We start from the raw sequence: 11,272 nt of genomic DNA on the forward strand, positions 1-11,272 counted from the left end.
GATAGCCATTAACTCTAGCCTTCATTAATCCAATTAGTGGAAAGCTAGGACTTATGGACTAGGATTGATATAACTCACTTGGCTTTCCTTTGTTAATTAATTTAAGGATGACTAAGTGGGATTAATCCTTGCAACTACCATACTTGTGGCTAGTGATAATGATGAAGACCCTTGACAACCAAATCTTGCCAAGACCATTTTGTTAATAAAGTTTTCTTACCATTTACTATTCATGTTTCTCATCTAAAACCCCAAATATAACTCACAACCAATAACAAAACACTTTATTGTAAATCCTAGGGAGAACGACCCGAGGTTTAAATACTTCGGTTTATAGATTTTAGGGGTTTGTACTTGTGACAAACAAATTTTTGTATGAGAGGATTATTGTTGGTTTAGAGACTATACTTCGACGAGATTTCATTTGTAAAATTCTAAACCGTCAAAAATCCATTCGTCACTCCCTTAGGGAACTAGACAACCCACCCCCACAATTATAACTCACTGAAGGGACATGTCTCTCGGCCACTCACCTTTGAATGCGGTGACTCTGTGTCAGCTAACAAAATTAATCTGATCCAACGAAATCTCTGTCAGAAAAGCACCGTTAGCACCTCTTGCCTGTTTGTGATTGTTTTCGCGTACGATCACCCATGATGGTCACAGGATTCCATGGAACGCCATACTGACCGGCAACTCCTACTTTGATGAACGGGACGACGCACATTGATTCCAAGTCAATCTTGCACCGTATGGTCGACAGTCCTCCGTACGGGGATCGTTCATAGCCGACCAGGTGTGGGATGCCGTCGATCACACGCATCGCCCGCACGTGTTGAATTGAGCGACGGTTTATCCTTATCTTGCTCAGAAGAAAGTTGTCTGCATCGAACACGACCACATGCGTTGCAATCATCAAACCACGTCCACCCCAGTTGACCCACACGGCCTTACCAAGGTGGAACGCTGAGCCCTCATCGAGGTGAGTGAGACGCTGATCATTTATGTACGCGTGTTTCCAGCTTCCCTCTGCGGAATTGAAAATATTGCAATGCAAAAACCTGTCTAGGATGTGCCTCTTTGACATATGGACGACGCAGTAATTGTCAGTTCCCGTCCGGTATCCAAATGCATAACCTATGACGGCTTGTTTAAGTAGTTTGTCGGCCGGATCGTCCAGTTGCCGAGCGACTCGCAGCAGCATGTTCAATAAAAGGAGTCTCAAATCAGGACCAGTCGTGCTATACTGCACGCAGATCACACCGCAATCGGAGCCGATAACAGTCCACCATCCACCGGGACCCAGTTGTTCTGGCATTGGCGTGACTACTCTTCCTCCGTCTACACAGTCCACAATGCAGAAAGATTCGTTTGAACCGTACGCCTCCGGGTCACCAATCTGGAGCAACACCTTACGGTGTTTCCCGATGTTCTGCATCTCACCGCCGTCTTCGGGTCTGTTCGAGTGAAAACCTCCATCAAAAGATCGTCTGGAAAGACCTGGTCACCCATCTCAGCCAACGAATCCAGAAACTAATTTTCCGTATTCGAAGTTGCTTATTTTTTCCATTTTTTCCCCTTCCTATGCCGTGAGTTAGACTATCCACAACAAAGGCAATCGAGTAAGCATTTAAGGGAAGCGTATAGTATACACTTTCTCACATTTGTTGTATTGTATAGTCCACGAGCGCGTAGAGTTGGGCATCATGATGGGTCTGAGCATCTTGTTTCGCGGGTAGTCTTGAGCAGTCACTCACGTCACATCAAGAAACGTAAATGCCCCTTAAATACAAAAAAATATGAAACATCGTTTTACAGGGAATATCGAGATATTAAGTAACAATAAATTCAATTTTTTCTAAATTCAAATAACATGGAAGAGTCCTGCAACAATACCATGGAAAGCTTTTTTTTTATTTTGGAAGCGGTTCTGTGCCAGCAGTCCGTCCCGAACCAACACAGCAGAAGTAATTCGCCCGAGTCCCAACCCAGTCCCCACACCGGGTCCAGAAGAGGCCCGACCATACAGGAACCTTATCTTTGCTCTTCGTCCTCCTTCACGATGTGTTCTCCCACTACTATCGCTCCTTCGGCTCACCTGGGTTTGATGCATTACAAGATGAGTATATGGGAATTGATGGGTGGGGTTGTCTGATCTGGGGGGATAGTGTTAACGGGCTTAGCCAATGAACGAAAGAAAAAAATAGAACAAATAAATGTTAATTTACAACTCACGGAAATAAGAAATAGACTCTAGACATAATAATAATAATAACAATAATAATAATAATAATAATAATAATAATAATAATAATAATAATAATAATAATAATAATAATAATAATAATAATAACCAGCTGGCCAGGACGAAGATAGGCAGGTGGCCTCAAGAAATGTAGCGTGGTTTCCTCTCTCTCTTATAATAATGTGAGGGATAAATGTTAATACTAAATAATAATAACGATAATAATGTTAACATCGTGATTAGTTTGTTAGCCGTTACACAATGAATAATCATGGTATTTCAAAAAATGTCTAATTATAAAGAATTGTATTTTATAATACTTTATGTTATTCTACATTGGGGTTTATGTTTTAGTGTTTAGGGTGTAGGGTTTAGGGTTTAGGGTTTAGGGTTTAGGGTTTAGGGTATACTGTTTAGGGTTTATGGTTTAGGGTTTAGGGTTTAGGGTTTAGGCTTATGGTTTATGGTTTATGGTTGAGGGTTTATGGCTTATGGTTTAGGGTTTAGGGTTTAGGGTTTATGGTTTAGGTTTAGGGGTTATGGTTTAGGTTTTAGGGTTTAGGATTTAGGGTTTAGGGTTTAGGGTTTATGGCTTATGGTTTATGGTTTAGGGTTTAGGGCTTATGGTTTATGGTTTAGGATTTAGGGTTTAGTGTTTAGGGCTTATGGTTTAGGATTTACGATTTATGGTTTAGGGTTTAGGGTTTAGGGTTTAGGGTTTATGGTTTATGGTTTAGGGTTTAGGGTTTATGGTTTAGGGGTATGGTTTAGGTTTTAGGGTTTAGGATTTAGGGTTTATAGTTTAGTGTTTAGGGTTTAGGGTTTAGGGTTTATGGTTCAGGGTTTATGGGTTATGGTTTAGGGTTTAGGGTTTTGAGTTTATGGTTTCTGGTTTAGGGTATGGTTTATGGTTTAGGGTTTAGTGTTTATGGCTTATGGTTTAGGGTTTAGGGTTTATGGCTTATGGTTTATGGTTTAGGGTTTATGGCTTATGGTTTAGGGTTTAGGGCTTATGGTTTAGGGTTTACGATTTATGGTTTAGGGTTTAGGGTTTAGGGTTTAGGATTTATTGTTTATGGCTTAGGGTTTATGGTTTAGGGTTTATGGTTTAGGTTTTAGGGTTTAGGATTTAGGGTTTAGGGTTGATGGTTTAGGGTTTATGGTTTAGGGTTTAGGGTTTAGGGTTTATGGTTTAGGGTTTAGGGTTTATGATTTATGGTTTATGGTTTAGGGGTTATGGTTTAGGTTTTAGGGTTTAGGATTTAGGGTTTATGGTTTAGGATTTAGGGTTTATGGTTTAGGGTTTAGGGTTTACGATTTATGGTTCAGGGTTGAGGGTTTAGGGTTTAGGGTTTATGGTTTAGTGTTTATTGCTTATGGTTTAGGGTTTAGGGTTTATGGTTTAGGGTTTAGGGTTTAGGGTTTATGGTTTATGGTTTAGGGTTTAGGTTTTAGCGTTTAGTATTTAGGGTTTAGGGTTTAGGGTTTATGGTTCAGGGTTTATGGGTTATGGTTTAGGGTTTAGGGTTTAGGATTTAGGGTTTCGGGTTTAGGGTTTATGGTTTATGGTTTAGGGTCTATGGTTTATGGTTTAGGGTTTAGTGTTTATGGCTTATGGTTTAAGGCTTAGGGTTTATGGCTTATGGTTTATGGTTTATGGTTTAGGGTTTATGGCTTATGGTTTATGGTTTAGGGTTTATGGCTTATGGTTTAGGGTTTAGGGTTTAGGGTTTAGTGTTTAGGGTTTAGGGTTTAGGGGTTATGGTTTAGGGTTGAAAAAACTGGTCGAACTGGCGGTTAACCGGTGAACCGGAAGAACGGACCGATTTCTTAACGGTTATTTGTTTTGAAAATTAAACTACCTAACGGCATCGTTTTGAAGTTAAAAAAAAAGAAGGCCAAACGAACGTAGAAACGCCCCAATCCCCACCCCACCCCTTTATGTCTCTCTCGGGCCCGTCTCTCTCTCTTACTCATACCCACCTAGTCCCACCCATAATCCTCTCGTCTCTTCGAATTCTAGGAATAGCCACTAATTTCCTCCGCGCACTATAGTGGAAAGCAACCTCCCCCACTAATTTCCTCGTGATGCGAATGAGGCAAAATTTTGTGACGCGCTTACCTAGGGTCTGGGTAGCTGCAGACGAGCAGGTGTAAATGTCGATCGGGGTATGGGACAATACACTGTGTATAGATATTTATGTTTAAACAAGTATGGCACAATCTTTGGATAAACCGATTAATCGGTACAATGGGAAGGGAACCGGATAGCTAAAGGTATCTAATGTATTATCTATTTTGGCTTTGTCCCATCTCCCAATGAATGCCTTTTGGCGGTGTACTGGTGTAGGAAATAAAGCATTACCCCCATTGCATATGTAGCTCGCAGTCCCATGCCTGTACGATATAATCAATTAAAATAATAGGTGGAGGGGGTGGGGAAGGCATGGTCAGATTTAGCGCCGTTATGGTAGCCTGTCGGTAGTTTTGGATAGATTTGACCGCAATCATCCTAGAATAAGTGATTGCAAAAGGAAATTTTACAGTATAGTGTCACTCAGAACTTTCACTTTTGGATACGGAACAGACCGTAAAACGAGGCTGCATACGAACGTACCTTACGGGTGAAAGATTTGTCGCGAGTTAGACGATTACAACGAATACCCGTGACTCCACCCACAACACCCGAGTAACGTAAACATAGACGCATCCGTAAACGGAGGACACAACCGTCGGCTTTTGCAAGGGTCTTTGCAATTAAATAAACCCACCCACCCTTCTAAACCACCATTATTCGAAACACACAAAAAAAAAGAAAAAATAATGGGCGACGGAGAAGCACGCTCGAGCTCTGACGGTGACACAGACAACAGGTTAGACAACACGGTGTCGGAGGCGCCGACCATATTCGGTGCATTTGCTGTCGCGCCGACTGCGAGGTGGAACGATACGTAGACATACATAGGGTTTAGGATTGTCATGCATATTAGGTTTAATATTGACGTATAATATTTCGGTTTAGTATTGACGTATAATATTAGGTTTATGACTGACATATTGTGTAATGAATGCTTTGTTTTTTATACATCCATGATGTAAATATTTGGCAGCGATTTATATTATCTAGCCGATTACTCGTTTATAAATCCCAACGGTTATCAGGCGAACTGTTCTTTGTTTAAACCGATACTTATTATGGGATATATTAACCGGATAGTACAAAACATATAGAGCAAAAAAAATAATAAATTGGGAATCCCCAAGCGACGAAATGGACAAAACGGAAGTGATAAATAAAGTTAATGACCGGAAAGTTGAAAAAAAAACAACAAAAAAAACTCTGAATACAAGGGACATGTTTGCTAAGGAAGTCGTGTGTGAGGCGACGGGAATGAATCGACAGGCTCCCTAATTGATGTGAGTCTGGCTGAGTTGGTGTAGAGGCACGGTACACAATCGATGGGATTCCATCCACATGGCACCGGGTGACTATAAAGTCACCGTAAACAACATCCCTTGAGATAACTGCTTGGAGACTTTGTGTTGTCCACTGCTTACATATAACCGCCCATTCATTTATCGTCTCATGCATTCAATACAAGGAGAGGAGATGTATCCTCTGACAGACCCCGCCAACCTTCCCCACGATGTTTGGACCTTAATTGCCGGGAGGACCGCAGCACAGTCCGTCAGGGACTTATGCAGTCTCAGGATGTCATGCACCGCTGCACGCAACGCAGGGGAGGAGGATTTCGTTTACCGATGCCCCTCGATTCCCATTTGGGACCAACGGTGGTGGAGTATGAGTCCCATGCATCAGGCGGGAAGAAACTTCTTAGCGCGATGCAGGCAGAGCGGGCACCTGGAAGTTTTGTTTCGGTCTGCTGTGTCTGATCTTTTCCTCGGTAGGTGTCATTTTGCGGGGATGGAAACGATGCACATTGTCGCAGCCCAGGGCCATTCGCCAGCACAGTACACAGTGTCGATGATGCTGATGCTACGCGACGACTTCGAGTCAAAGAACAAGGGCTTACAAACATTTCGTGGGCTTGAGGCGGCCGGTGCCCCAACAATCTGCAAATTGGCGTTCCGCGGCGTTATCCAGGGGACGTGGACACACCTGCGTCGCATGCCAATGCTAAACGCAGACAATCTAGTCTGTTCTTCGCATGCATGTCCAAGCCGTGGAAACATGGGTGCTATTTACCGCCATAAACGCTGTGGAAGAGGGTGGGACGTAAACGATGGTGATGGAGGTGCTGCTCATATTCCGTGTGTGCATTGTTGGGCAGATTATGAGTTGATCCTATTTATCCACCTCTTTGACTGATAGGATAGGATTGGGTTCTCAGTATTTTTTTTTGGTTATCCTATCTAAGGTATGTAATATGTATTATGTAATGATTTTTGCCACTGTTTGACTCGTTTTGCCATCGTTTTATTTATGTGTTTTCTGTTTCGTATTAAAAATTTTATTTTATGGAAAATACAATTGTTCTCCGTTACTGACCTCCCATTCGGTGACTCCCCATTCCCTAGCCAAGTAATCATTTTTTTATAAACTCACCGCGGGTCCCGTCTGGCACGTTATTCATAGCAATCCAGAGCCCTTCAGCCCTTTGTGTCCACTCTAACGTCAGATTACCAAGATTTGCATTTATTGCAAATTTTGCGCAAGCGATGCAGCACACGTTTCCCCAGGCTTTTTCTTCGTTTATCGATAAAACCACCATGGGCATCACTATCTTCACTTTTCAAAGAATAGCAGACGTACATTAATTAAACACATTAAAATGTATTAATGTATTTATTCGTGACTTAAATTTTGATTTTGATTAATGTATATCAATGCACAAGTCCGTCACAAGTCATAACCATTCGTCATTTCCTACTATCCTTACCTTTATCTCTAACATCTCTGCCGGAGAAAAAAATCATTGCTTGAAGGGCTATCGTCGTCTAGCAGACCTACCCGTCTTCATCCGAAAAAATGTCGGACGAATCCCTCAACGACCACGCCATTAGTCCCGGCGACCTCGAGGAACCTCCGACCGCAGATCTGATCGACACCCTCCAACAAAGGATGAGGTTTTTGAGTGATAGTCTTCAAAGTACACAAGACGAAGCAAGGACAGCGAGGATGGAGGCAATCACCGCGAAAGTCAGGGCGAGTATAAGGAAGCATGAACTGGATGAAAGCCGCCAGTTGGAAAAGAAGTTGCGCATGGAGGTGGAACAGCATCAAACCACCATTCACGAACTCGAAGACAAAGCAAACGCGTTGAAAGCGGAACTTGCCGATCTTTGTCAAAGGGAATAGCAACAGATGGCACCGTGGCGTGAAATGAAAGGCAGGCTCGAGGCTGTGGAGATCAAGCTAGGGTTACTGGTCCGCCAATTGTATGGTCAAGCTCCGGCAACAGCACACGACTCTAACTATCAGGAAACCGCCAGGCAGAATGGAGACGATGTCGGGGATATATGACCTACGGAGTCTATGGTCCAAATCGTTATTTGCTTTGTTTCTTTAGCTGTTCTTTTGATGTTCTGTAACCCCTACGTAAAACTCGGTTTTCTTAATTAAATCTAATTTCCGCAGCATGTGAGGTTTCACTTTTTTTTTCTACTTTCGGATGAAGCTATTTGGTAATCCATGAACAACATTGCGAGGTAATTATGTTAATTCATTGGATCAAAATGCCATTTTTTCAACCAGGAAATAGATTCTTAACAAATCGCCAGTTGCTATCAGTTCTATTGCCAGATTGCATAACGCTAACCCCACAACAGTTCATTCGGGGCAGATTGACAAGCGTTGATAAACAACCACGTTCACTAAAATCTAAACATCTCCAGAAAAACCCTGACCTCGTAATCCGCTAAGCAGTGCACACACGAGACACGGGACACATCATTCACACAAGCCTTGGTGTCGCGGGTAGTGCAAGTGGTGGACCGACAAGCCACATCATCTCCCGAATCCGATGGTCTCTCGTCAACCCATCGCTCTCAGAAAATGTCTGCGAAGAACTCCCTGCAGCTTTCGACGTCTCCGAAAGTACGGACAGACTCTAACATTTCAACACCCCTTTGCATTTCTTCTTCTTTCCCGTGATCACACAGTAGCAACATGGCATACAGGTAACCTGCTTCGACGCTGCCCTCCGTCTAGGCCCTAGAAAGCAGTTCCATCCCAATGCCACGACGGGCAATCCAGAAATACTCCGTCAGCCCCTGTCGGAGTATAGCGTCCACATTTCCTGCCTCAACGCAGCGATCGATGAACCTCCTCTCCGGCCGGTCAAGGTAAAATAAAAAGGACATTAACGGTATAACACGCATCGTCACATGTTGGTACACAACTTCGGAACTCGCTGCATCCAGAAAGACTTTGCAACTCGCCTGCATGTTGAACAGATCATGAATCGAATTCGATGCAACCTTAGTGGCAATCCTCACCCATATATCGCGAGGAAGAAGATTCAGCGGACATTCATGCTCGACGGGCACGTTCCCTTCCTTTCTGTTTGTCTTGGAAGATCCAGCCATTTGCAAGGGCTCGGCAGAGGCAGGAGGGTGGTTGTTGAGTGATTATCGGATATTATTAACTTATCGCGATAATACCAATTTCCAAAACGTTTATATCCTCAACTGTGACACTAAGTTTCTATCCTATAAAAGTTAATTTATCTATAAATATATATGTATGTAATATATTATTTTATATACTGACATTAATTAATTATTACGGCTCAGCGCGTCAGTCGTTTCGTTGCCCAGCGTTATGGATAATACCGGATAATTAATACATTTAATATATGTACTTATACCCGTATTTATATAGACGTACAGGAAGAAGTGTCTTTCTTGGGCTGCCAAACGGTAGTGGGCAGTCTCGTTGTCATTTTCCAGTTTGCCTCGATATTCGAAAATGGGAAATGGGAAATGTGAAAGACGTTTTTTGTTGTTTGCAATTTTAATGAAGCTCATCGATAATGGTTAATATTGAGAAGCATCAGATGAATCAATTAAATACATGATGTAATTGTGTAGATTAGAGAACCTTAAATCGATTAAGAAACTGTGAATGATCACGTTCGAATTAAATGATAAATTTTTTATTTGCATTTATTTGGATTCAATATAAAATATTGATTGACAGAACAAATCTTTTTTCTTTCTATCTAGTGGGGTGCAGTACACCCCTACCCCTGACTCTGGTATCCCTGCACACCTGCTTCTGAACCTACTTCGGCTTGAAGTACACGCTTACTCCTGAGCATGGGGTCCGCGTGACAGTACACCTCAACTTTTCCACTTCTGAGCATCCAGGCGGGGGAAAACCCCTAAAGCAATGTACACCATCAAGCTTAACCAAGTCAAACTAACTAATATATTCATGGGACCTCCAGCCATTTTGCAATCAACTTGGACCAGGGATTATGTAAAATACCAAGACGACACACGAACCACTAAAGAAACGCTTTGTGCTATCATTATATCTTTTTAATTTTTTTAGTTCTTCAGTGCGTGGTACGTTTCTTTACCGATTGCTATGGAAAAGATAAGATAATTAATTAGTTGGGGAGGAACGAAATACTCGTTCTACAACGCAAGAATTTAATGTTCACCGTTCGAAATTTGTGTTATATTTAAGTCAACTTTACTTGCTTACATTAATTACTCGCTAAGTAAATGTTATCTTCTCTTTCTTTCTTTTTTTTATTTCCATCGAAGTAGTTTAATTTAATGTTTTATTTTCCTAAAAATAAAGTCCCGTTATTGACACATGGACACATTAGTTACGAAAAAAAGATACCAAGCAACTTTCTACCTACATCAAAATATAATATATAAATATAAATATACGTGTCCGTTATTGACAAACCCTAACCATACAAAGTTCCAACCCTTCTTCCCTTCTTCAATGCCGTAACTCCTTCTCTCAACTCTCTGTCTACCCTTCTCCGTTATTACTGCCAAATGTCGTCCTCTTATCCCAATAAAATGGCGGAGGAACCCGTCACTGACCACGCCATTAGTCCAGATGACCTAGCGGATCTCTCGATCAATGCACTTATCGACATCATCCGCGTAGATGAAAAGTCCGCAGATTACGACCTCGTTGAGGCCGTACTAGTCAAGAGGGAGGAGATGTTGAAGGTTGCACTCGTAACGACCGGCGCAGAACTGAGGCAGGCGAAGGTGGAGATGATGGCCGCCAAATTCATTTTCGAGGCAAAGAAGGATGAACTGGAGGAAGAGGTACAGGAAAGGCAACGACTGAAAAGGGATTTGAAAATAGAGTGGCGAAAAAATGATTTGCTCCTTCACCAGTTGGATGTGACGGAAAAGGAATTAAAGGTAGAAGTTGCCAAGCGCCGTGAATGGGAACAGGTGGAGGCTCTACCGTGGCGAGACCTGGAACGCAGGATCAACGTTTTGGAGAAAAAACATAAGTTTTTGCTTCGTCGGGGTCGTCATCCGGCCGGGCAGAATGAAGACGGGACCGGAGTTATTTGACCGGCTGTACATGCAAGATATCTGAATGTCATGTTTTCCGTCGAGGCCTGTAGGATCCTTTCATTTCCTTTGTTTGAGCTTAAACCCTGATAATATAATATTATATGCTTTAATCTTTCTGTTCTTAACCTGTTGTAACACAATTAGAGTTTTATGTTACGACGGAGCCAAAATTAGTGTCATCTTTTTTTCATATCCTAAAATTATATGATATTATAGGAAATACATCTTTCAAAATAGATTGGTTAGACGAGCAAAGAATACGAAGCCATTGATCGAAACAAAATTCAAATTAGTTCTCTCTCATGTTATATAATAAAATATACATTTAGTGCGATTGCACAATAAAAACTCCTTAAAATAATAAAGCAAATTTTGTTCATTAAAGGACAGGTTATATTATGTGAATACAATCCCGTGGTTCAATTTGAGCATATCCGCATTATCATTATTCAACCTCTGTACAGATTTTATACACCATCGTCAATTATCATCATTTCTCAT

General features: G+C 41.8%; 2 protein-coding genes across 2 annotated transcripts; one reads left to right on the top strand and one right to left on the bottom strand.

Annotated features, from left to right (window-relative positions):
• Window positions 1–5,855: 5,855 nt before the first annotated feature.
• Window positions 5,856–6,575, top strand: LOC107493074 (uncharacterized). The gene has a single exon (XM_016114151.1). The coding sequence runs from the start codon at window positions 5,856–5,858 to the stop codon at window positions 6,573–6,575; it is 720 nt and encodes a 239-aa protein (XP_015969637.1).
• A 1,838-nt stretch (window positions 6,576–8,413) lies between these two features.
• LOC107493073 (uncharacterized) lies at window positions 8,414–8,794 on the bottom strand. Its single transcript, XM_016114150.3, has one exon. The coding sequence runs from the start codon at window positions 8,792–8,794 to the stop codon at window positions 8,414–8,416; it is 381 nt and encodes a 126-aa protein (XP_015969636.1).
• Window positions 8,795–11,272: the final 2,478 nt, after the last annotated feature.

The sequence above is a fragment of the Arachis duranensis genome, chromosome 6, assembly GCF_000817695.3.
Source record: "Arachis duranensis cultivar V14167 chromosome 6, aradu.V14167.gnm2.J7QH, whole genome shotgun sequence".
NCBI classification, from domain to species: Eukaryota; Viridiplantae; Streptophyta; class Magnoliopsida; order Fabales; family Fabaceae; genus Arachis; species Arachis duranensis.